This window comes from Alosa pseudoharengus, unplaced genomic scaffold, assembly GCF_046254945.1.
Source record: "Alosa pseudoharengus isolate Yale_2024_CS ecotype anadromous, Long Island Sound unplaced genomic scaffold, YU_APseudo_1.1 YU_APseudo_1.1_scf_2, whole genome shotgun sequence".
Taxonomy (NCBI): Eukaryota; Metazoa; Chordata; class Actinopteri; order Clupeiformes; family Clupeidae; genus Alosa; species Alosa pseudoharengus.
In genome coordinates this window covers 11,864,658-11,891,886 of record NW_027468663.1, presented here as the reverse complement: position 1 = coordinate 11,891,886, position 27,229 = coordinate 11,864,658, and the positions used below count along the sequence as shown (strand labels likewise).

At 43.1% G+C, this 27,229-nt stretch overlaps 3 protein-coding genes across 3 annotated transcripts; 1 reads left to right on the top strand and 2 right to left on the bottom strand.

Moving 5' to 3' along the window:
• Positions 1–7,158: 7,158 nt before the first annotated feature.
• psmb5 (proteasome 20S subunit beta 5) lies at positions 7,159–13,816 on the bottom strand (the record flags this gene model as incomplete). The annotated part of the gene is given in 4 exon segments (XM_076293132.1): positions 7,159–7,394; positions 7,397–7,438; positions 13,490–13,529; positions 13,532–13,816. Coding segments are annotated over 4 exon segments (603 nt in total), but the record flags the coding sequence as incomplete, so codon positions are not given.
• Positions 13,817–17,056: 3,240 nt separating this feature from the next.
• Positions 17,057–18,292, bottom strand: psmb11a (proteasome 20S subunit beta 11a). The gene is made up of 2 exons (XM_076293131.1): positions 17,737–18,292; positions 17,057–17,442 (listed from the first exon to the last, which is right to left on the bottom strand). Exons 1-2 carry the CDS (start codon positions 18,290–18,292, stop codon positions 17,057–17,059), a joined length of 942 nt encoding a protein of 313 aa, XP_076149246.1.
• A 772-nt stretch (positions 18,293–19,064) lies between these two features.
• Positions 19,065–26,557, top strand: prmt5 (protein arginine methyltransferase 5). The gene is made up of 16 exons (XM_076293758.1): positions 19,065–19,220; positions 19,998–20,116; positions 20,455–20,540; positions 20,773–20,907; positions 21,085–21,197; positions 21,648–21,697; positions 21,871–22,034; positions 22,361–22,522; positions 22,674–22,751; positions 22,870–22,928; positions 23,041–23,163; positions 23,435–23,610; positions 23,800–24,003; positions 24,910–25,020; positions 25,325–25,389; positions 25,547–26,557. Exons 1-16 carry the CDS (start codon positions 19,123–19,125, stop codon positions 25,697–25,699), a joined length of 1,896 nt encoding a protein of 631 aa, XP_076149873.1. The 5' UTR covers positions 19,065–19,122; the 3' UTR covers positions 25,700–26,557.
• The last annotated feature ends 672 nt before the right edge of the window (positions 26,558–27,229 follow it).

Genomic DNA, 27,229 nt, shown 5'->3' with positions numbered 1-27,229 from the left:
GCTATTATTGTTGACATTAGATGCTGAAAAAGCCTTTGATTTGGTCAGTTGGCCTTTTATGTTTGAAACAATTAAGGGATTTGGTATAGATGAGAATTTTTGTCAATGGGTACAAACTCTCTATAGCAACCCAGTGTCTACAGTTAAAACAAGGAAATTTACTATTCAAAAAGGCACTCGACAAGGAGACCCTCTCTCCCCACTTTTATTTGCTATATTGAGGTGCTGGCTGTAGCTATAAGACAAAATGTAAATATTAAAGAGATAAAGATAGGTAAAGAAACACACAAACTAGCACTTTATGCAGATGATGTAATTATCTATCTTACCTCCCCTGAAATTTCAATGCAACACCTACTGGAGGTGATTAAAGACTATAGCACAGTATCTGGTTATAAAATAAATGAAAATAAATGTGAATCTCTAAGTATTGGCACACAAATTAATCACTCTTTTAAACAACAGTATAAGTTCAAATGGGATACAGAGATGATAAGATATTTAGGTATTTTCATTAGTAAAGATTTGGATCACTTGTATAAAAGCACGCTTGAAAGGAAGACAAGGCAGGATTTAAATAGGTGGAAATTAATACCAGACGTATAGTAGAAACGATTAAAATGATGCTACTCCCTCAACTTCTTTTCTTATTCCAAGCCATACCTCTCCGATTACCAGAACATTTCTTTAACTCGTGGAACAAAATGTTTGCAAATTTTATATGGAATAATAAAAAAACAGAGTTAAATTTAAATGACTAACTCGACCGAAAGACGAAGGAGGGCTAGGCCTCCCGAATATACAAAATTATTATTATGCAATCCAAGTTCAAGTAATAATGAAGTGGATGAAAGGAGACCTAGAGAGAAAGTGGATTAATATGGGAAATGAGATGGCAACAGGATCAATAGGAACATTGCCTTTTTTAAAGAAAGAGAGACAAATGATGCATGATCCGGATTTTATACCAGGTAGAAGTGATAAGATTTTACAAGGTTGGGTTGGTAAGGGATTAGTTACTTTTTCACAATTTCTTGATAAAAATACAATAAACACGTACAACACCATGGTTGCTAGGTACGATCTGGAGCAAAAACACTTTTTAAATATATACAGGTAAGAAGCTATATTAAATATGCTTGGAAAATAAGCCAAAGATTTTTTATTACACCGAACATAATGAGTAAGTGCTCTCCTGCAACAGGGTCTGGCTGCTGGAGAGGTTGCGGAGAAGTAAAAGCAAACCACACACACATATTTTTAACTTGCCCAGTAATAAAGTCTTTCTGGGTAGGGGTAGAGAAAGCCAAAAACATTCTGGACATTAAGGAATCCCTCACATTCGAAAATTGGCTGGGCATTAATACACAACATAAGATAAAGGCTAAGGAGCGAAAGGTCTTTCATATATTGCACTTGACCGCACTGAAGCAGGTGACAAGGTTATGGAAGGAAACTTAAAACACCAGAACTACACCTGTGGTATAATACAATAAACAAAGTATTTGAAATGGAGAAGCTTACATGCATAGCAAATGGTAGTCTGGAAAGGTGGAATACAGAATATGTGTGCTATGTAGATAAGGTGGCAAGGTGCTCTGAAAGCATGGAAGGGGTCAGATAATGTGCACATGATGCATTTCATACATGCACGCACACAGACACACACACACTCACACACTCATGCACAAGCACACACACTTTTCTCTGTACTCTTTTTTTTTTTTCTGTTTCTGTTTTTGTCTGTGGTCCTTTTCTTTGAGCTTCGGCTGGTATGTATACCCTCTGGGTGATAAATGTTGGAAAAAATATAAATAAAAAATAAATAAAAAAACAGATAAGACAACATACAGTAGCCTACCGTGCGATCGCGATTGGGGAAACCACTACCCCCCAGAACCAAAACACCCAACACTCCAATGTATGGGGAACTAAAATCCTTATATGTTAATCATTTACCATTACATTAACACAATAATGGAGGAAGACTGAATTAAATAAAATGACATTAAACAAAATAATAATATAATAAAATCATTGTTTACAATTGTATATGGGCAAAACAATGATTTTGACTATTTATCTATGAATTGTATCTATGGTACAACACTGGCACTAAATACACTGAGCTACTTTCACATAGATTTTCAAGTGTCTACTAGCTACCCCATATGCCATTTTAATCATTTGAACATGACCCAAAAAAGCAACCTCCCCTTGTTTAATCCTTACCATCTTCAAACCCATTATATGTGGAGAGCTCATATATTGGTACAACATTAATAAAATATAGTATACATATATGTAAAGAACAAAATGATCGATACCAAATGCGTACAAAACAAGTTTATACTATCGTTAATGTCACTCTTTTTGCACTTTTTTTCCAAATCTAGGGCCTTGTGGAAATTCAATGAGAATGCCGTACAATCTTTTAATGGTTCAATCATACTGAGAACATGTTTGTCTTCCACCCTATAAAGTTTGGGCTGCCTATGAATAATACTCTTCATTATATTACTGCCCAAACATTGCTTACCAGACAATGTTATTTTCAGGCTGTAAAACTGAAGTAATTTCCAGGGCTGAAAATAATTGAACAGAAATATTTTACAGGCCTTGGTTTTGGGACCCATTCTTGATATAGACCAGGTTTGAACGAAATGTTCTGTTTGTGTATGTGTGTTCTGTGTGTGTGTGTGTGCATATGTTCTCTGTGCATGTGTGTGTGTGTGTTTGTGTGTGTGTAGGAAGCTGTTTAGTTAAAGCCTCCTTCTCAGCCCCCACCCCACCCCACCCTGCCCCTTCAACTCACCTCTTTCCTCAGGCACACACAAGGAGATGGCATTGATCAGGCCTGTGTGTGTGTATGTGTGTATGTGTGTGTGTATGTGTGTATGTGAGTATGCGTGTACGTGTGCGTGTGTGTGGTGTGTGTGTGTGTGTGTATGTGAGTATGCGTGTACGTGTGTGTGTGTGAGAGAGTGTGTGTGTGTGTGTGTGTGTGTATGTGTGTATGTGAGCATGTGAGTGTACGTGTACGTGTGTGAGAGAGTGTGTGCATGTTGGTGTGCGTGTGTGTGAGTGTGCGTGTGTGTGTATGTGAGAGAGTGTGTGGGGTGAGGGGGGCAGAGGCGATGGGCCGAGGACGCTCCTGGGGAGATTAAGTGGAAATCTACGGGAAGAGCGCAGGCTTCACGCCTGGCGGAGCCTGGCCCTGATGGGCCTGCCTGTGGAAGACCGCTGCTGAATGTCAAAACCCCCACGACCATCCACACCCGCCGACAGGCGGGCAGACGAAAACGACAGACACAAAGACAGACAGATGAGGACGCAGACGGGCACAGAGACGGGCACAGGGAAGAGAGCAGAAAAGGGGAGGTAACGGAGTAAGACTAACAGACAGATGGAAAAGACATGAGACATTTTCACAGTTACGCAGAGAGAGAGTGAAAAAGAGAGACAGAGAGAGAGAGAGAGAGTGAAAAAGAGAGACAGAGAGAGAGAGAGAGAGAGAGAGTGAAAAAGAGAGACAGAGAGAGAGAGAGAGATGTGAGGTAACAGAGGAAGACCGACAGACAGACGGAGATAAGGAGAGAGATGTGGACAGATGGAGTGTGATATTTGGAGGCCAACAGTAAGATGAAGAAGAAGGTAAGAGAGAGACAGGAGGTAGCCATGACTGGGGCTGGATGTAAAGGAAGAACATTTGTCCAGAGACAAAATATCAAGAACCAGCACACGTACTGTGTTACAGTCCTAATCATTCTCTAACCATTAATCTCCTGTGTCTATCAGAAAAAAATTGAATACTTATAGTATGCTTATACGGATATTGAGCATAGCCAAAGGGGAATACACTACATTATCATAGTTTCCCAACAACAGTTTATTCATGCATCCACACATACACACAAAAACACACAGACGCACAGACAAACAAAAATCCCTTTAGAACCTATTGCTCAATACAAGCCCCTCCCGGCGCTGACAGAAGACAAACATCAAGTTGATACACAGCCCCGCTTTCCCAATAGAAAAGAACAGAGTAGGGAGACCATCAGGAGCAATTTACTGGTGAGGCCGCAGGGCATGGTCTAAAGGACATAGCCTGATAAAAATAAAACACACAGAAGTAAAGTGACCACAGCAGAGGCTATCACTCTTCCCGGCGCTCGGAGAAGAGCTCCTCTGACCCTGCCACGCTTTTGCCTCGGAGGGATGCCTCTGCAGCAGGCACGACGGCCCTGACCATAAAACAAACGGACAGACATGCCACATTTGTACCGTCAGGTGTCGCTGGCCAGGGGTAATATTCTGTCAAACCTCGTTCCACCCACCCCCACCCACACCGCCATGCCATCCCTCAGGGTGATGCAGTGCTTCTGCTGCTGCTGCTGATGGTGGTGGGGGTGGTGGAGGTGGTGGTACTGGAAAGAGGCCCATCTTCTCCACCACCACCTCCCTACCTCCATCATCATAACTCGCTCACTCCATCACCGCCTCCACAGTATCAGCAGTGGAGAGCAGAGGAGGGAGCAACTGTTGCACAGGGGTGGCTGGGCTGACTGGGGAGATCAGGATGACATTTATTTCACAAAATAAAAGCTTGGCAAGTGAAGATCAGAGATGACAGGGCTTTGAGCTATAGCTCCTCTTGTATGTACGGTAGGCCTACTGCAACTCCACGCCACTTTTGCAGAAGAGGGCACAGAGCAAGGGTAGGAGAGCGCGCGCCACGCGACAGGAATGACAAGAGTGTGGCTGTCGCGAGCAGAGCAGTGAAAAACTGCACCTCTCAAACGAGGCGAGGGGGGGAAGAGAAGCAGGAAATTCAGCCCCCTTGTGAGAGCGAGGCATGGATGCGCAAAAAGCACAAACCCAATTATCCTCGGGGCGAGCGCCGCTGTTTTGCAGAGCTGGCGCGCGCTTAAGGACTCAACCACGCTGATTACACGATGCCTCAAGAGGCTTTGGGGTGGACACAAGACAGAGCCGGGAGTCATTTCCTTCTGCCAAATTGACTTCTCATTTGTTTTCGATCTGGGTACAGCCAGAGAAAAATGTTCTGTTTTTTTTGTCATTCTTGTGTCTTCCTCAATCATCACCAAAAGCTCACACGTCTACTCCAACCTATTTTTTGCTTTGATCTATGTTTACACCGTGTAAAAGGAATCACATTGTTTTCTTTTCTAACAGAGCAAAACATGGGACATGGAGGGGTGCGCATCAATTTGGCGTGTTTCCATTGTACATCCAGACTAAACAGTAAACACCAATCGGCATTGAAATGAAAGGGTAAATGTGCAGGCGGTGGCCAGCTGACAGATGGTGGCACGTGGGTGCGTGGAGGTTATTTTTGACCCAGTAGGATCATTTCGGCTGTTTGTTCCCATCAGTATGTCCAAAAGAATAATTTATTTTGCATCATTCTGATTTTGCAACATGTCCAATGCCTAGTCCTTTCTGACTTTTTTATATCTTAGATCCACACATTACGAGAAAAGACATTTATAGCTGGAATGACCCCTATATATTTATATTATCAAGATGCATATGGTATTTGTTCAATAGTTAATTTGAGAACCTTGGAAGGGAACGAATGCTATCTCTGCTCTATCCTATCAACTCCTAGATTTACCACAAATGGTTAGCCCTATGAAACAGAAAATCAAGAGGCAAAATGAAAGCCTAAGAGAAAATAGCATTTAATATTACAGATGTAGTTTTCCTTTTCTGCACAAAGTCTCATTAACATTGCCTCTTCATTTGTTGCACCGCACCACACCAGACCCCCTCATTTTCATGCAGGCCTATTGGAATCCCATTTGTTTTCCATCTAACTAGTCACCTGTGAAACAAGTTTTTAAACCATGGCTGGGGGGCACAAGTCCAATTCCTCCCCCTATTGCCTTTATTAGTGTTTATTTCTAACCATAAAACTGCCGAGAGGACACGCACAGCCGGCCACGGGTCGTTATATAGTTAAACAAAGTGACAGTATAGCACAGATCATTGCTGTATGGGAATTAAAACCGTTAGTCTGACTTTGGGATGGAGAGCAGCTTTACCAACATTGCTTTGGACCGCGCAGCACGTCATATTGAATAGGCTACCCCTTTTATTTCTATATTTGGAGCTGAAAGGGGGTTGTTCTATCTGTTTCAATTCAGCAGGCACAAACAGTAGCAGCCTGCAGTAAAAACCGCAACCTAACAACCTTATGCCTCATGAGTCAATAAGGTTTCACACCAACAAAATATTATTTTGGGCTGCAGTATCAAGGTCGTGCCCATGTCGTCAGGCTGTGGAAGCGCCATAGCTCCTGTTCACGTTACAAAGTATGCCTACATGTATGTAGAGTGAAGACTATGGGACAGACAGACATCCTTGACATAATAAACTCATTTACTAAGATGAAGCCAAAGAAGATATATATTCTAATAGTCACTTTTCATAATCTTACAGGGACAAGTTAGTTCTGGTAGCTTGTTCATTCACACCCACCCACATCCACACATTGAGCAGAGGGGGAAAAACACAGCCACAGTTACAATGTAGAAGAATCTCGTGTTTATTGAGTTTTAACACTGTTTTGTAACGGTGGTAGTGTTCATGTGAAATGCATGCAACAGAAGCTCACTCCCACTCCGAGCCACTTAACCAGCTGGAGCTTTGGTTCGTCGCATAGTCCGCAGGGATGCGGCGCCCCCACATCTTTACAAGGCGTGAGATAGGCATTACAGCCCACTAGCTCTGTCTGCCGACACACGCACAAGACAACAAAACATATTACATGATATGTGGGAAAAAATGACGGAAACGGTTCTAGGACGTGTGCGAGCAGGATTTGAAAGAGGGAGCTCTTGTTGTGATGTAACTGAGGGCATGTAAACAAACTCAAATCCTCGCCTGACTGCCCGTGACAGGATGCACTGGAGGGTAAGGAAGGGAGTCTGTTTTTTTTTTTTTTTTTTTTTTTTTGCTGCGCTAATGTGACAACAAAGAGATTACCTCCCATCTCCTTCCTACATAACTCAAGCCCATTCTAAATAGTCACCCTTTTTAACAATCCATTTGCACAACTCCTTGTCCATTCAGGCTCAAGTCCCAACACCTTACCCCCAACCCCTCCCTGTCCCTACCTGTCCTACCCCCTTATGCGGTTTGTCCCTGGTACTGTTGGTGGAGACGCAGGACGTCCTCCTGGGACACAATCTCCCATCCGTTGCTGTGGACGTGGTACAGGTTGACTTACCCGCCGCTGTAGGCGTCATGGTAGGTGGCCTGGTAGATTGCCCGGCGGCCGAGGTTGCAGGCCTGCTCGATGGTCAGGTCGTGCCGCAGGCCGCTGTCCACCACCCCGTAGGCGTAAAAGGAGCCCGAGCCCACGGGTCGCCACACGCGCGGTTGCCCTCGGAGTCCACATAGTAGAGCCCTGGAGACACACACACATGTAAGGGATAATGTATAGAACGCCGGTCATTGTCGGGAGATAGGTCCCGACAGGGCGAACCGGACCCCGACGCGCAGCGGAGGGGTCTTGTTCTGCCCTGAAGGGACCTATCTCCCGACAATGACCGGCGTTCTATACATTATCCCGCTTATTACACGGCTACTTACCAAAACGACACAATAAACTCCCCACGATATGACTCTTTAGCCTACATAGCCTAGGCTATAGCCTATTTGTTACCGTTTCATCATGGCTTTTGCTGAGAAACAAATAGTTCGCAACAACACACGCTGAACTTGAATCAAACATTCTTTAGAACACAGCTGATCAACCGTCTGCTTTCACTTTTGAATGAAGTTCCAATCCTTGCGTAGTGATATGAAAGAATTGACTTAGAAGCACAAAGCCCATTTTCCTTGACAGCGGTCTGTTATACTTAGCAACGGTCTGTTATTCAGAATTAGTAGACCGCCGAACGTTGGGAAGGCCCATTCAAGTGAATGGAGCATTCTGCAGCACTATGAAGAGCCGTATAATAAACACAAATAAACACACAGTCAGGAGAGGTGTGGAGTTCAGGGGCAAAGATTACACCTTCATATAACAACAAAAACAGTTAAAAGAACAGGGTGCATAATTCATGCTCCAGAAACCAAATCAATTGCAGTCATTAAACATTTACACACACACACACGCAATAATATTTAAAGGTCAAACCTCAGCAACACCCTCATCCTTGGGGAGAAATAATTATTATTATTATTGCTACTATTATTAACACTAATATTAGCATTACTAGTAGCATTATCATTAGCCCACAATTAATCCATCCCAGCACTCCCCAGCATCTGAAGGCAGCCCAGTACAGCTCCAGCACTCCCCAGCATCTGAAGGCAGCCCAGTACAGCTCCAGCAGGCCTCAGCCCATGTCCCCCCAGCTGTTCAGGCTCCAGCCGTCTCCCCATGCCCTGATTAAACAACAGGCCCCACATGGAAGCTGCTGACAAGGCAGCGGTGAGCGAGTGTGCAAGCGAGGGAGAGAGAGAGTGAGAACGCACTTGAGAGAGAGAGACAGAGAGAGAGACAGAGAGAGAAAGAGAGAGGCCCAGCTTCAGGCCTGCTCCAGGGCATCGCCCAAGGTGCTATTGATCTCTCCAAAAAAAAACACCCAAATTAATTATTGATCCATACCTGAGGACCTAACCCCGCACCTCAAATGATAAAAGACAGAGATTAGAATTGAGGCAGAGCGGGAGAGCGAGAGGGAGAGACGGAGAGTGTTGACGGTGTGGAATTACAAAATGCCCCGGCCTCGGCACCACCGTCACAAGCCATCAGGCAAACGTATATAGCCGCGTTACTAATAGGACTGGAGAAACAGCATGTTCTGGTCTGGAAAATGACACACACATGCACACACACACACACACACACACACACACACACACACACAGAATACAAGGAGAGTAGTTATGGTGACTCGCTCCCATCTGTGCTCAAGCAGGGCCAGTGTGCAGATGGTAAATTAATGAGATCAGCTCTGTCAGACAGACAGTCTCCAGCACGCAGCCATGCAAACCTGTGAGAAGGCCGAGATCTCCAGACACCTTGCTCTCACTTTCCATCTCTCTCCCTCTCTTTCTCTATTTCTCTCTCTCTTATGCACACACAAGTCCTCAGTTTTACTTAAGCTCATGTCTGCAGAAACAAACTCCAGAGAAGATGTAGGATTTCAGTCAGTTAGCTTGCGGACGATTTAAAAGGACCATCTACCGGCGAAACAGCCCTTCAAAAAAACGCAGTTGGGGAAAGCTCACAATAGCTTTCACCTGGTAAATTGAACGTTCCACACGCTCCGTTACCTCTGCCTGATAATCACTAGGGCTCTCCAGGAACATGGGGGCAATTTGCCATTCTGAACGTCTGAGGGCTGAAAATAGGTTAAAAGGGACGAGGGGAGGGGGAAAAAAACATAATAGCAGTGACTACTCACAAGCACACTCACAAGCCACCTCTCCTGTCAGGGGAGACGAGGAAGGGCACTTGAGCAGGAGGAAACATCTGGTACCTCCACAATGCAGTTGGAACTGTCTCAAAATGAAAGCCTCACATTGTGGTACACAAAGTGAGTGGATTTTGTCAAATAATATAATGAAGGATATTAAGGGGAGATTCGTATGGGTGTGTAAGAAGTCAATATAAAACTCGCAAGCATTGTACAGTGGGAGAGGCCCATGGGATACGAGGAGGGAGAAGGGGTGCTCAGCCTGGGGGTCACACGTGGGCGACTCCTTCCGCTTGGTTAGCCCCCCAGTGACAAGCCGTTAGGGCTGGATTCTTTTCAGAGGGCCTTTTGGAAAAAAAAGAAAAGAAAAGGAAAAAAATCCTGAGTTCTGACTGACATGCTTAGGAAACACATGGGCTATAAACAGCACGAGGAGACACTGAGCGCTCAGCTGACAGTCACACACCACTGCTTCGACTGGAGGGCAGCGCGGAGTTCCAAAAAAAAAAGAAAAGCAAAAAGAAAAAAGCACCCTAATAACTCAGCCACACATAAAAAGCCAGAAACATGAAATCACTACTCAATCCAGTGTGCTGAGATAGATGCTCGCTCGGCTTTACTGAATCCCCTTAACGGCGGTATTCTTGTGGGAGGTCCACGGCCCATCATGTCACGGTCGAGAGTGACGGACGGCCGGTCCCTGACTCCGCAGCTCGTCCGTTACAGGTGTGACGAAAGGGGAGGTGACGCCTGGTACGACTAAGCTCTTTAGCAGATATGCCACGGCATTAAATGTTATTACAGGCATATTTGTCAGGCTCTCAACTGTATGCCATTAAATCTATTCCTTATGGCACTTGGACACTTAATCACTCTGGGGGGAAAAAATAAAAGAGAAAAGAAAAAAAATGTGTGTGCCTGACATCAGTGAAACGGGGTAACGAGCTTTCTCTTAATCGAGATTGATTTAATTTACATGACAGTCACCTCTCCATTTAATCACCGGCATTGCTGCAGACAGCATGAATATTGAACTCTCTCTCCCCTACCTCTCATTCCTCTGAATCATTACTTTAGGAATTGATTGCCAGATTTACAGCGTCACTCTTGGTGTCTGGACAGTGGCGTACATTTTGTTTTTTGGGGGGGGGGGCTTTCCGTTGAAAACGTTAAAACTTGTGGCACGCTCCGTATAAACCCCATTGATCCCCCGGGGGCTCACATTATGCATGCGACCCGATTGTCCTGGCCGAGAGCCTCCGTCCATCATGCCACTGGTCTTTCCCAGCCCGCAGTCACAGCCGTATTGATTTCCCATTACGGTGTCACTGTGCTGGACCCATTTAAACACGTCGTCTGTGATGTACTGCCAGTTACAGCACTTTGTCTGGGCAATTTCTCCAAGTGGGGGCCTCACATCCCCTACATGTGTGGAGCATGTAGAAACACCTCCCCCTAGTGGCCAGGACTACAGCTGCAACCATGACTAATTTGTTTTCCTTTCCCCTCTGGTTAAATGAATTTGCTTCAGTACTGAAAATCCTGTATGAGTGATTTCACTGCAACTCCATTGAAATGTCACTCACTACAGTGCTTCTTTACTGGCTATAATTTCCTTCTGACACTGCTGTTATAAATTAATAAGTTCTAATTCATTTTCAATATACATACTTATGTCAGAACACTGTCTGTTATTCTTGTAGTTACATAGTTATTGGTGAGGTACACACTAAATGAACTCCCCTTTGCAGTGACACTATTTCAAACTAAGACAAATGAATGCAGCACAAAAGTAAACATACAGTCAAAAAGGTACCAACATCACCAAGGTCATGGGTTTGTAGTTAGGAATAAAGTACATACTATTGAGAGAGTGTTTCTGCACTTAAGACTATGACTAATTCACTTTGGATGAAATCATGAATATACATGTTAATGTAAGTGTAGAATATGCAGTTATGAATGCTTTGGAACAACAACAAATTCATAACATGATGAATCTGATGTAACTGACAATCAAATAAGTTGTTTTGTAAGCTTTTTCAAAGGTCTACAAATATGTCCATGATATTATTAAAAACACAAGGGATTGTGACGACTCCGGAATGTCCTCAACAGTTTTAAAAGGACATCTTATGTACAACAGGTGGGACCAGTCAACCACACAGGAGATATGAAAGATCAAATTTGTCCACTTCATAAATTCTGCTTTGCTTGACCAATGAGCCATGCCTCAGGACACTTAAATGCCTGTGAATTCATTTTTTCACATGAACAACTCATATACATATCTTTGGAGATTAAGATGTGGGGGTGGGGATCATTTACCTGACTGACTGCTGCTCTTGTCATTCCAGATAGACACAGGCCTACCTTTTTGTTTATGCACCACAGCACCAGAGTTCTGAGACACTACCCGCAGTGACCTCGCCTCAGACAGCATCTAGCCAAAAATGACATTTCATACCACAAGTCAATTGACTATATCCATTTGTCATTGGCAAATTGATTCCAAAATCTCTCTCTCTCTTTCTCTCTCACACACACACACTCACACACACACACACACACACTTGCAGTGAGGACTGATCCTCTTGTATCCCTCTCTCTTTCCCTCTCCCATCACACAACAATATGAATTTTCAATCAGAAGGACATTTTCTAATGACTAATTAAAGAACTCAATTTCTCTGCAGTCAATTTGTCGGACGCTAATTGGGAGAAAGCTGAAATGATGCATGGCTAATAATCCCCCAGTGCTAAAAAAAAAAAAACGCTCTCCTCCAGCTCCTCCACATTACATGACAGATGGAGTCCAAAGTCCTTCACACAAGTTAATCAAAACAACTTTCCTGAAGGAGCTTGTGTGTAGTGCTCTATGTCTATGTACATGGTTGCTAAACATGCCCCAGGAAATGTCCCCCACAAATCAAAACTGAACAACATATACACACATTTGCCAGGAAATTACTAGTACCGTCACCTAAAAGTAGAAAAAGAAAAGTACTATCATCTGCATTTGTTAAGACCAAAATCTACCGTCTCCTGACAATTTTAGACAATGACAGTCTGCACTAATATTCTATTTAATACAAAGTGCTGAGCTTTATTTCTTACCAGTTAAGTACTTTGACATTTCAGCAGTCCAAACGCAACACTATATGCCAGACAGCTGCACCACCAGCACTAAAACAACAGTCTGCACAGGCCATAAAAGTCCAAGTTTTATTTCTTGAAGCGCCCAATCCTTTTTAACACAGCAGCATGTCTACCCATTAATCACCTAAATCAAACGCTGGATTTCACCTAATAATGCAGAGAAACTTGAGTGACAGATTTTGAGAGAAGATTATTCTTGTTGCGCCTTAAAGGGCAGTGACTATTTTTTTTATCTGTTCCTTTTTCAGGCAAAAACAAGGAAGTGGGGCGATTGCATATCCTTGGCCCTGTCACACAGTATTAACTAAAGTGAAACAAAATTCCGCTGTCTGCATTCAGAGACAGATCCGGATGACCATGAAGGGGGACAAAGATATGGTGACCGTCTGCCTTGTATAAAATTGTATATTGGATTAGTACTTTTAAAGTTTTGTGAGCAGACCCACACAGACAGGAGGATCTGATTACAATACCCTTTCCCCAAACCAGGAGACAAGGGTAGTAAATTCTTTTTCAATTTGGTTATTTTTCTTTTTGTGTTCCACTGCAGAGATTTTTACATCTTGTCTTTTCAAGTAAATCCTATACTTATCATCCCCATTCTCTGCAATAACTTAATACATAAGGCAGAGAATGGTGCAAATAAGTTGGCAGACATATCACACTCCAATCAGTTAGCACTTCTTGTCTTGATGTGTGAGCATTGGCTCATCAATAACATGCAATGTATTTCAATATAGTCTCAGTGGATTTGTTTGTCACTGATCAAACAGCAAGTAAAGCAGTTAAAGAAAATAGCTGGAATCTCCAAATAGCAGACTGCAGTATTAACTGGCTGTATCACGACTGGAATGAAGAGGTATGTTAACCTGGCCCTCTCTTGTCCCAGCCACATACCATGGTGCCCTTGTGCCCTTGCCCATGCCCTTGTACTGGTACACCATGTTGGCCAGCAGCTTGGGCGCGGCAGCCACGGAGATGTGCTCCTCGTTGCGTAGCTCGTAGATGCAGCACTGCCGGGCTAGCAGCAGACGGTCCCAGAAGCTGCAGTCGGCCGTGCCGCCCGCCATGGTGTCCAGCAGGTAGGGACTGATCTCCTTCTTCGCTGTCTGCGAAGCGATGTACGAGCCCGCCATCGCCCTCAAGTCCACAGCCACGATGACAGCATGTTGGAACTGGGTGGACACTGAAGGGGTTTAGCATGCTTACATTCACCTCATCCCATTCAAACATCACATCACAAATCAATTTCACGGGCCAATGTTATGGCAACATTGTATCACATAAAATGTTCTTGGTTTAGAAGGATTAAAAACAAGCATCCATAAAAAACGGAATAATTTGTGCTTAGCCGCAATATTAGGTGTAGGTGTTTATCATGCATATATGAGAATGAAAGATTTTTTATAAGTTATCTTTCTGGCCAGAGGTGCTATGAACTGTCTGCCTGATGGAGCAGCTAAAATGACTATCAGAGGGGATGTGAAGGATTCTTAATGATCTGCTTTTCTTTCTAGTGTAAAGGTCTGAGAGTTGGGTCTGGGAGGTACCAGTGATTTTGGTTGCATGCTTTATTATTTTTGCTATATTTTCCTTGCTTCTCTTGGTCAGGAAGTTGTACCAGGATGCAATATTGAATGTGAAGACTAATTAATTTAGCAACACTGAATCATGCATTTGTTTAGTTTATGACACGATTTGCTTATTTATTTGTTTACACAAACACAAAGTTACAATTTTGACTACATTATTTAGCCTATACTTGATGACCATATGTGTTCTCTAGGGGCCCCTGTCAGTGCTGGGCCCTTAGAGTCATCCAAACCCTTTCCAATGCCAGTTGTGTCTAACAACAGTGTTGTGTTGACTTCTTGTGTTGAGGTGAGGCAGAAGTATGTTCATTTCATGTTTTAAAAGCAGATGAAACATCCATGAATAAAAATCATACAAATTTGGAGTCATGGTAGTCATTGTGTCCAGAAAACATAGGCTGGCATCCTCAAATCTTTGTTTTGCTTTCTCCCACCATAGTGGTAAAGTCCCTAGCAACCTCTTTCTCATGCATTTACAAAGGATCTGAGTAAGTGCCACAGGCCTGAAATCATTTGTGGCTTTGGCATGGGGTTTCTTGGGAACAGGAATGATACAGTAGTTGTCTCCTTCCATACCCTGGCAACAAAGCAACTGTCCTCAGATGCAGCCCGAAAGGATGGAGACCTTCCGCTCCTCCATACTGACTGGTGCAGAGATGCAGTTGGTGGTAAGGTTCCAGTCCACAGAATCAGTCCTGTTAAACCTTGTGTATAAGGTATTCAGCTCCTCTGCAAAGTAGGGTTCATCGGCCCATCATGATGTTTTGAGTCTGACCTGTCCATGCATCCCTCGTATCTCCTCTGGTGAGCTTTGCCATCTTTTTTATGTACCTCAGCTCCCTTCAGAGTTCACTGATGCGTTTTGTTGGAATATAGCCTGACCTGTTTAGTGAACAATCACACTGAGACAACTGAGTAACTAAGAAGACGAAATGTGCTGGCAAGGCATTTTCAAAGTCTTTACTGAGGTCACTGAGGTCATACTGTTTGGGGTGTCGAATCAGTCGCTCAGACTGTCAATGTACAATGTAACTGTTCCTGTCATATGGATCAACAGCAAAAAGCTCATCCTAATGTTCAGGAAGAAAAAACAGGTACCTACAGTTATGGCTATAGTTACAATATGTACAAGTAACAATGTCAAATGAGACACAGCCATTTTGTAAGCACTTACATACTTAGTACTATGTTCACATTCAGGTCAAAGCACTGCTACATGGGCGGAGTGATTTGCCATTAAATCTATTCCTTATGGCAGCACCTGAAAAGCTCCGGCATTACTTCTTCAACCCCCAAGGAGAAGTGCTTGTCATAATATAATAATAAAATAATATGTGTGCCGAGGCAAGCTCAGTAGCACACACGCACTCACACACTTTAGTAACTTTAGGATAACTTTTTAGGGATGCCTTTTTTTTCTCTGATCCACATCATCTGGAGAACAATAATGTATATATCTATGTACTAGTCATTCATTACATCATGCCACACTTGCATGGGCCTGATTCAGTAATTAATTCACACATGTGTACCACAACCAATTATTCATCTGATACACCCTCTCTACGCTGCTGAATAAGATATAAAAATGTATCAGATTCATACTCATGTCTGTGTACAATTTACAGAGAGAGGATTCAGGAAGTACCTTTTTCTGCCTGAACACATTACATTATGTGTAGGCCTATACTACATTATTGCTCTACGAGAAGCACCCCAAACTTTAAGAATTAGCGTCTCAGCATTTGAACAGTTCATTGGCAGATTTATTTGTCAGTGACCATGGGCAGAGTCACAGTGGTGCACAAGGATTTTTTTCTAGTCAGATGATGGAGGTGAATCAGGAAAATAGGCAGGACAACATGGCCAATCAGGCTGTGCAAAGGGATAGACCAAAGGAGCAATGGATAAGTTAGCCAATTATTGCAGACTGATGACAGAGAAATTGACAAGACCATTGGCAACCCTGAGTTGAAAAGTCAAGAGCTTGGAGTCAATATAGTGTCTATCATCTACCATCAAGCTAAGCTTCGGGTAATAAGTTAGTTTAAGTTCACTTTATGACGTTAAAAATGCAGGAAATAGGCTTAGGCCTAATATTAATTTACCTACCGACCCACTAGCAAAATTAATCAAACCATTTTGAGACAGCCACAGAAGCTGGCTGTATGAACTGTCAAGCCTTCCAACTTTGAATGCTATGTGGTTGTTCCATGCTCTGTGCATGACACTTACTGTTTACAATATGCTTACTTAGAGAAGAAAATGCTAGCACAAAAAAGTCATGATTTCACCAATTATTCCACTACGCCTATACAAAGTTAAGTAGGCCTATCCTTTATCATTTCGGTTGCCTTTCAAAACTGTCTACAAACATGCAACTAAGTGCAAACTGTAGGACAAAAATGTAGCCACCAAATAATCATGGCAATACCTGTAGTTTGCTCTTACCAAAACATCAAGTTGTTCCATAGTCACACAATTTATATTCTTTGCCTGACATGATTTAGTAGTTCTTCAGGACTGCATTTCATAAAAGTGCAATGGCAATTTTAGTATAAAAGAAAAAAAGAGGCATAATGAAATTAGAAAGAAATGATATTAGTCATGCCAGTTTTACATCTGATGGGAATAAGCTATTTGAAGGAACCAAACTGAGCCTATTCTGACATAGCTCTTTTTTGTTTGCTATATACAGATAGAGATGAAATAATGAAATGTGACCACCTACTTGCACAATTACTGTACTTATTGTTTACCCTGACACTTTTCAACATAGACTAAAACTTCTAGTTGTCTCACATGAAACCCTACATCATTTGGCTCATCCTCATTTCTTTCTAATCAGAGTTTTTCTTCTGCATCCTCTGTTCTGGTCACACATTTTCTTCTCTGTTTTTTTCTCTCTATCTCTCTCACTTTTGTGCATTCTCGTCTTCTCTGTCCCTCTCTATAGTACTCCTCTCTCAGGTTCTCTCTCTCCCTGCGCCTCCAACCACGGGCGGTGATGTGAAAGATGTCCACGTTGTTCCCAGAGTACGCGTCCCTGTGAGTGGCCCTGTACACAGCCTCCCTGGCCACACACACAGCCTCTTCCGTGCACATCTCCCACCTCACAGCACCATCCAGCACTGAGTAGGCATACGGGGAGCCTGAGCCCACAGAGAAGAGCTCCCCCTTCAGGAAAGTGCCATCACTGCACACATAGCAGAGCCTGGGACCAGATTGCTGTGTGATGGTGGTGTTTTGGGAGCTGATGAGGCTCTGATCTGAGGCTGTCTGTGTTTTCGTCCTTTGATCATATTGCGTCGACATGAAAGGTTCCACCCGACCTTCTGGGTCTTTCCATTTTCTTTGACTCTCAGACTCAGTGCGGCTGAGGGCACCCACTGGTGATGCAGCTGAAATACAAAAGCTAACAGGCTTTTCACCATCACTGAGGTCCTTGTTGCTTTTCACAGCCATGGAGACTTTGGATTCCACGGCTCGCTGTGCTTCTCTCTCCTTGCCTTGCTCCTCTCTATCCCATCCACACAGAGTCAAGGCCACACACACATCAGTTCCTTTAAACGGATGCAGCATCAAGGAGAGGAGCTTGGCGGCACTGACAATGGATAGCCTGCGCCCGTGGCGGAGCTGGTACAGACGGATCTCGCGGGCGAGGATGCGCTCCCATAGCATGCAATCAGCCCCACTGCCCGAGGAGGTGACCACCAGGTGGGAATGGATAGGAGTGATCTTCGCAACTTCCGGGCAAGCGACCAGGCCACCAGCACTGGCGCGAGAGTCGGCCGCTGCGATCACGCCGCCCTGGAAAGCAAAGGCCAAGGTGGTGGTGCCGTGAGACAGATGGAATGGACGTTTTACTGATGTAGTGGATGGATGAGATCTCAGAGAGAAGAAAGCATCTGTATGGTTTGCCCAGATGGTGTTTTGTGAATGAGGAATGGAGAAACTTAGAGGAACACCACTGTGCTTTGCTCTTGGTTCTCTCCAAGTGGAATTGTGTGAATCTTCAGAAGAGCTGTATAGTCGGTAAAGAGCAGAGTCATAAAATCCACACACATCTTGCAGAGCCATTTCTTCCACAAATGTAGGCCTTAAGAAAAAGAGATCTATTTAAAGGGTTCATCCCCCTCCCTGCAAAAAAACATTCACCTGCTGCGTGTGTGACTGTGCATTGGCGCGCGCGCGCGCGCACACACACAAATCCAAATCAGAAGGTTTTAAGAAGTTTAAATTACATGGGATAGGGCTTTTAACCTAACACCGTGATATTTAATATCCTGCTTGTATGTAATAACGCCAAACAATGAAGCGACTCTTCAAACACTGCAAAAGCTGACATGCATTTTCTATGCTTTTCTGGAAAAGACTGTAAAAAAAACTCTTAAGTGTAGCATCTAGTCTATTTTATGTCTGAAAATAATGCTGCTAGCATGTTAGCCTACAACAAATTACTAAACCAATTATTCTTGCCATTATTAATAGGCTATAATAACTATTGTATAGGTTCAAAATAAGTATGTAGCAACAATTTTGTAGTGAATACAGGACCACCATAATTTTCCCATATTATTAAGCTAATTGGAATCAATACATATTTTGCTGTTGGGGTGCTTTAGATTTGAATTAGCTAATGTGTTGGAAATCTCCAGGGAGGATATTTTGAAAACTGGATATTTTTGGGAAGGCTATCAAAATCAAGTAACAACGTCAGAATAAACCTTCAAACTCTTGTTTCATCTCGCAGGAGTTTGTCACAGAAACTGCTGGCGTACTTCGGTCATCTTGGCTCTACGGGTCAGGAGAAGGCTCACTCACCTTCACTTTGATTAGAACCAAAATGGCCTCACGTTTGCTATAGTCCCAGACGTCTTTACCATCTCCACTCGCTCATTCTCATAACCATGGCGTCTGGCAGTGCAATGAGCAAGGTCTCCTGCGGGAGAGATTTGGATTGTATACCTGAAGTAACGGATACCGTAGCTGCTGTGGCAAAACTTGGGTAAGCAATCTCGTGCATTATAAATAACACATTGCTAGTGTTGAAATAGCTGAAATAGGGAGCGTAAATCCATTAAAATTGCCGCTCGCATGATGTCTACACGTGATGTCTGAAGCTAGTGTACCACGGCTAGCAACCCCGCTAGTATTTCGAAAAGCTAGCTATAAACTAGCTTGCTAACTATGCCGGTTACTAGCACGTGTTGAATGAATTCACTGATAGTAACGTTAGTTAGCTAACTGGCTAACGAATTACTAGTTGAGTGCATTACCACGTTCCACAGTAGAAATTAACGTATTACCGAGGGTCAATAGCAAAGTGTATAACCTTACATCTGACCGGACAAAAGAAAGATAACCTGACGCTGTAACGTAAACGTTATCATGTTGCCAACGTTAGCTCATTCATCCTGATCCAATGGAACTACTGTTAGCTGTCACTTGGCATAATTTCCAATGGCCTAATGTTAATATAGGTGCACAGTTGACTATAATCAGAGTTATTATGTTAGTGCTAGTATGTTTAGTTTCAGAGTTATTTCAAGACTGTTGGCATCAACGACGTTAATAACCCCTCATACTCATGCTTGATGATGGCAATATACTGTTGGACCTAAAGTGACTGTTGTAAACTTATCATCAGCCAGACATAAACTGGTTAACTTAACTTATTGACATCGCATTGACAGGGAAGCGACCATACGTACATCACTTTCTCAGTCTCTGTGCTGCTGTTTTACGAACATTCCTCTGTTAATAAGTCATCATTTTCTTTCAGATTTGACTTCCTCTGCATGCCCCTGTTCCATCCAAGGTTCAAAAGGGAATATGAACTGGAACCTGCCAAGTCCCGAGCAGGGGCTCAAACCCGCTCAGACCTGCTGCTGTGTGCAAGAGGTGAGCTGTTCTGTGGCGGTCTCTCTGCCTGGGGGAACCTCTTTGCAACTAAAACAATGTGGTTTCAAGGCCAATGTTGAAATGTTCAGACTAGCATTTGTAATTATAAAGAGTCATCTTGATTATGAATGGCTCATTTTATTGCTGCAATGAATTGTTGGTTCAGATCAAGGGTTCACATGATCACAACCACCGCCCAGGGGTGCTGTTCTCTCTGGGCTGCAACTATTAAGTTCACGGAGGCTTTGAAAAAATACATTTGTCTTGTTTAGAATTAGGTTTGAGACAATGGCGCATCATATCTTCTATAACCCATGCTGTTCATCTCTTTCACCTAGACTGGAACACACTAATAGTTGGAAAGTTATCTCCATGGATAGAGGTAGACTCAGAGCTGGCGACCGTGCGCAGGAACTCTGAAGCAGTAAGTTAAGATTTCTTTTTGAAAACCATTTCAAACAGCCATGCCTGCCAGAGTGGCTGTTTTCTTTGTATTTCACAAAGGTGAAGAAACAGAGTACATGGATATTAATTTCAGATTTGACGTTCATTTCAAATTAAGTGATGTAGGAACTGACCATTGGTTAGTTCAGTTTAAGTGTTCTACAGTATGTACAGAATGGTCATGGCCTCTTGCTGTTAATTGTGTCCTCCAGGCTATGGTTCAGGAGCTGAATTTCTGTGCTTATCTGGGCCTACCAGCCTTCATGATTCCTATGAGAACGCCTCACTGTGCCAACCTGGCGCGAGTGCTACTCAACCACCTCCATACAGGACACCACTCCTCCATGGTAATGCCTCAAGCACACGAGCCCCCCCCCCCCCCACCCCCCTATCTGTTTACCACAACAACTACCCCCACTCATGTTGATTAGGCCATGGGCAAATCAGTCTTGACGCTGTAGACGATTTACTGTATTGATCTATGTATATGTCTGAGTGACCTCTTGGTGACCTTGTCCTCCCAGTTTTGGATACGAGTGCCTCTGATGGATACAGAGGATGTCCGTGATGACCTTATCGAGAATGAGCCATCCAAAAACATGGATGATGGCAGCAATGACGAGAAAACCTGGGGCTGGTAAGAGTGATATCTTAATGATGCAGTCACAATGCAGACCTCTTCATCGGCGGTCAGACAGCTGGATGTTCGCACGTCATGTTGCCTTTTGCCTGTTGTTTCTCGCTTGTCTCTTGCATGTTGTCTCATTCAGAAGTTGAGATTAGCACAATGTCTTGCATCGCAAAATTATTTCACCTGAAATGGCTTCATTTTATTAGCATTCCATTGTCTCTCGTGGCTAGTTGCCTCCTATCTGAATTAGGCTTTACTCAGTCCTTTCTGTCACATTACTTACACTCTGAAAAGAACTTTGAAGTACAAAGACAAATAAAGCAATTCAAAGGGGTAAGCATGAAAATGGAATTTTGGAGTCCCTTGGTCCACCCTAAGGTGCACTTTCATGAATGTAGGTGCAAGTGATGGGTTATGTCCAGAGGGTTATGACATGTCTTCATTCATGTGTCGTAGGTGGCATTCCTTCAGAACACTCTGTGACTATAACAAGCGGATCTGCTTAGGTAAGGTTAACATTACACAGAAAGGACATGTACTGAATTGCATACACTGTAATGTTGAGAATGGGGGGGGGGGGGGGTACAGATTTATGACAGAATTAAGTATGAAAATGTGATGGGAAAAGCTGAAACCAGAATGATCATCTCTATGAACATCTCCTCTATTCTTGTTGAAGCTATTGAGATTGGTGCTGACGTGCCTTCTGATACGGTTGTTGACAAGTGGCTTGGTGAACCAATTAAAGCAGCCATTCTACCAACCAGCATCTTCCTGACCAACAAAAAAGGGTTTCCTGTCCTCTCAAAGGCTCACCAGCGAATCATCTGCCGACTCTTCAGGGTATGTCAGGGGTCACAGTAGCACAGTAGTCTCTACATGTCTTAAAGGAGAAATCCAGCGAGTTATCACATAGATCTCTGCTTCTAGAGGTCACCGAGTATTGTCAATCGGTTTTATCTTTTATCTAGCTTGAGTTGCTACAGCCAGCAGCTAATGCAGCCAGGCAACTACAGTGTTACACTCTGTGGGCATGTAAATGGGAGCTCACGGACATTACTCGGTGACCTTGAGAAACTGAGATCTGTGAAAACTCGCCGGATTTCTCCTTAAAGTATTATTAAATAATCAGGAATCTGTTAGAATACTTTGTTTTTTTTCTATTTCAGCTGGAGGCTCAGTTTATCTTCAATGGGACAAGTCGGCACAGCGAGAAAGACTTCCGCTCATATTTGCAGTACCTGGAGTACCTCAACCAGAACCGCCCGGGACCCAACGCTTACGATATGTATGCTAAGGGCTATGAAGATTACCTGCAGTCCCCACTACAGGTGCGCGTGTGTGTGTCTGTGATTGAGATTGAAACAGAACAGAAAAAACAAAACAGAAAAAAACGTGTTAGCATTTTGTCTGATATGAGAATGAGCATTGGTATTATTATGATTTTTTTAATTCTAATTATCTATTTTATATGTCAAATAGCCTCTAATGGACAACTTGGAGGCACAGACGTACGAGGTGTTCGAGAAAGATCCCATTAAATACTCACAATACCAACAGGTGAGTTAAACCTGCTCTGATCAACTGGTTTTCCTTCCCCTGTTTCTCTTTAACGTCATTGTCAGTGTTCAAAGATGTGCCTAGTCATTCAGTATTCCCCTGTGCTTCCTTTGTGCAGGCAGTGTATAAGTGCTTGTTAGACAGAGTACCAGAAGACCAGAAGGATACTAATGTCCAGTAAGTGGTGTCTTTTTCCATAAGCACTCTATTACTTCACTATACACACTGTTCTTTTCTCCGCGGAATGATGGACTGAGAGATTCCTGCTTGTGCGTGTGGTCCCCTTTAGGGTGCTGATGGTGCTTGGGGCAGGCCGTGGACCTTTAGTAAACGCCTCGTTACGCGCAGCCAAGCAGGCCGACAGGAAGCTGCGTGTGTATGCCGTGGAGAAAAACCCCAATGCTGTCGTCACGTAAGTTCAAAAAAAAAAAAATAATAATTTTCCCCCCCCTACACAACCATGTATGAAAATTCCATATCTATTCCATGTTGTTTTTATTTGATAGATTTTGTATGTGAAAGGGGTTTCAGTCAGTAGTACTGGCTTGAAAAATATGTAAACAAAGTACAGTACAGTATTTTAACTGCAGGGAATCATACATCCTATGTTACCAAACAATGCTAAAAGAGAAAAAGAGGCTTGAGATCTTAGGATGTAATATTGAGCGGGGTTATCATTGCAGGCTGGAGAACTGGCGCTTTGAGGAGTGGGGCGACCAGGTGACCGTTGTGTCGTGTGACATGCGGGAGTGGGCAGCTCCGGAGAAAGCGGACATCATCGTCAGCGAGCTGCTTGGATCCTTCGGGGACAACGAACTGTCCCCTGAGTGCCTTGATGGAGCACAGCACTTTCTCAAAGGTAACAGAATGGTGGCTGGACAGACACAGGAACACATCTGTTCTCTCTGTGAGAATGCACATGACCCATTTCCGTCAAGTGGTATGGTGAAGTCGTACAAGGTTAGGAAGCACAATAGGTCAGTATTTGGTCCTTTTTGTTGATTGTCTGTATGTTCTTCCCCTCTGTGTTGTTGCTGTCCTCTCTCAGATGATGGGGTGAGTATTCCAAGCTCGTACACCTCCTTCCTGGCTCCTCTGTCCTCATCGAAGTTATATAATGAAGTGAGGGGCTCACGGGAGCGGGACAAGGACCCAGAGTGCCACTTTGAGACGCCCTACGTCGTCAGACTGCACAACTTCCACCAGCTGGCTGACCCCCAGCCGTGCTTTACGTTCACACACCCGACTACAGGTATGAAATCCTGATTGAACCAGAAGGGCTCTCGGAGAGCGCAGACCTCCGCCACAATCTTGCAATGTCAGTAAAAGTGAAACTAAATTTGTGGAGCAGCCCCGTGTGTTGGTTCCACTCCTCAATGCTATAGGTTCTTCCTAGGCCCATACTGCACCTTTCGAACAAGATTTAATGCTGCAGTCCATTTGTAACATTCCCCTGCCCGAGTTGCTCTACACGCGAATGTGACGTAATGTAGCACTTATAGCGTTCCCGTTTATCTTTGTGGGGAAGAACATGGACGCCACCAGGGCAGCAGCTGTCTCGGTAGTGCTGGGCGCTTGCCTAGAACACGAGAGCAAGCTCGGGGCTCATCTAAACAAGCTACGGGATGATTCACACTTACGTTCACATTCCAGCTTCATCACACTTACAATTTCAATATCAACAGGGGCAGTAGCAGGCTTGTTATTGTTAGCTACATTAGCCTTTTTAGCAAACCTGAAATGACGCGAGACAGCTTGGAGATTTCACACTTTCCCACATGGACGATGCAAAAGGAATGCAGCACAAGTACATCATGGCCCATAGTTTTGCGTAGTCCTGCTTGCATACAAACAAACTAAAAATGTAACTTCCTTTGCAGATATATATATATTGAAATTTTATAAAAAAGTGGAGTTCAGTTATGAAGACATAGAAGTACTTAACCGAGGCTTTATAGTTCACATTGGAATCATTTACTAATAAATGTAAGCCTTCCCATGCAACCTTGTTTGATGTACTGTACACTTCATAATGTAAAATGCTACCTGTTGTGCTTTCTTTACACCAGAATCTTATACAGACACTCCATATGCCATATACCTCATGACGTATGATTGTATGCTTGGACTTATGTGTTCTCTCTTGATCTCCCTACAGACATGAACAATAATAGGTACCAGTGCCTACGCTTCGCAGTGGGATGTAACTCGGTGCTCCATGGGTTCGCTGGCTATTTTGAGACCACGTTATATAAAGACGTCATGCTGAGTAAGGCTCGATCTTACAGTTGACATCAGTTCATGCTGTTTGTTTGTCCAAATGTTCTTCTGTTACTGCAGGGTTTCAAGTTGTCATGCACTGTGCTGGAATGTAGACGTGGACAGGGTTGTTTGAGATGGACAATTATATGTAATGTAGTGGTGTTGAAAACCTGTTTTGTAGTATGTAGTTTTGTGGTGGTGTAGCATCTGTTATTTCAAGTTTAAAAAAATGTATTTCCTTTAAATTCCTTTATTTTTTATTGATTAAATAGCTATAGATATGTATTAACTTTTCCTTTCACTCATTGTAGGTATACGACCAGAGACTCATTCCCCAGGAATGTTCTCCTGGTTCCCCATTCTTTTCCCACTCAAAGTAAGTTCTGTAATATGTAATCTACTGACACTAGCACACCAGCTAGCACTACAGTGCCGATTCCTGTCAACAAACATACATATTGTACCCTGCTGATACAAGCTTCAGTCTCTGGATTTTACTAACTGTGCCTTAACTCTTCTTTGTCTCCTTGCAGCAGCCAATTTCAGTGGCAGGTGGCGATCATGTTTGCGTGAGATTCTGGAGATGCAATAATGGGAAGAAGGTATGGTACGAGTGGGCAGTCACCGAGCCAACATGTTCTGCCATCCACAACCCCGCTGGGCGCTCTTATACCATAGGCTTGTGAAGACGGAGGATGCACACTTAAACATATCAGACCAACACACACACAAATACACACACACAAATACAGTACACACACACACACACACACACACACACACACATACATAAACATGTTGTAAATTAGTTCTGTGTGAAAATGAGTCTCCCCTCCTGCTGTTCAGGCCCTACCTTCAGAGCAATGGTGGGCATTATGAGTTGTCAGCTACCACTGAGAATTCCTGTAAATCCAAGGATTGTTTCTGTTTATTTGTTTGTTTGTTTGTTTTTATTCAAATTAAGGTCATTATTAAAACTGGATTTAGTTTGTAGGCACCAGAGAACAAAAAGTAGTAGAGAAGCAAGAGTTTACTTTTTTTTTTCTTTTTTTTTTTTTTCTTCTTCTTTCTGCTGTTCCGGTTTGTTTTTGAAGTACAACGAAATCTGTAAGTTAGCTATTAATGACACACCGTAAAACTTCGAATGTCACATTCAAGTGTCACAAGAGCCATATTTTCTAAGGCGATTTCTGTTTTGTGTTGTGTTCTGTACGAGTCAGCCACATCCTTGGTGCTACAGGTTAGAGGGAGATCTCAGAAACACAAGCCAGCTGAACCGACAGCCTTACCAGGCATGCATTCCACACTGAGATGCCATGCAAGTATGTCAGTGCCACACTGTAGACACACAGCAACTCCCACAGAGATTGAGCTTCCTGTGTCAAAAGAGGTCAGTTGATGATGGAGAAAGGAGAATCAGAAAACGACTGTCTTTCTCAGTTTCCCTTTTCTTCCCTTTTGTATTTTGTGTTTACCACAAAACCACAATTTCAACTAAAACCAGGAAAAAATATATAATAAAAATAACCCACGTTGAAATTGGACATGAATTGTGTACCTGTTTGTTTTCTGTGTTGTCATTCTCAGTATAATTAGACTAGAACTGGAGCAGAATCATAAGATTTCACAACGGAGGCTATGCCCCAAATGTAAAATGATGGTTCCCTTATTCCTAATGCAGCAGGTGGCATCACTAATAGAAATGAGAATGTCAAAACACAACTAAAGAAGCTTTAAGAAAAAGTTTGGTCTAGCAACAACCTAGGGTCTATTTTAGATGATGATTCGCAAATATGGCAGTTGTCTACATATCCCACCCTTTCCTGTACTTTAAGTAACAACTGCATTTTTGTCTTTTATATCCTTATCTTTATCAATTTGGGGCGAGATATGTAGCCTATAGCCTGGTTAACAAAACTCATTCCTTTCCAACACTTGCATCGCGACGGGCGCTAACTGGTTTGGCTGGACCAATGATTTCAATCACATTATTCAACGTTAATTCCTATTTTGACTAAAACTTTACAAACTGACACTCAACAGCATTGGCAGTCAGGAAACGATGTATGTGGGCCTACCTTTGCTGTAAATAAATGTACAAAATCTTACTGCAATTGTTGATGTTTGCATGCGTTGCTTACTAAATCATTCGACAAAGTAGTCTACAACAAATCTATGAAGTAGCCTGTCCAGGAAATTAATTGAAAAAAAGACTA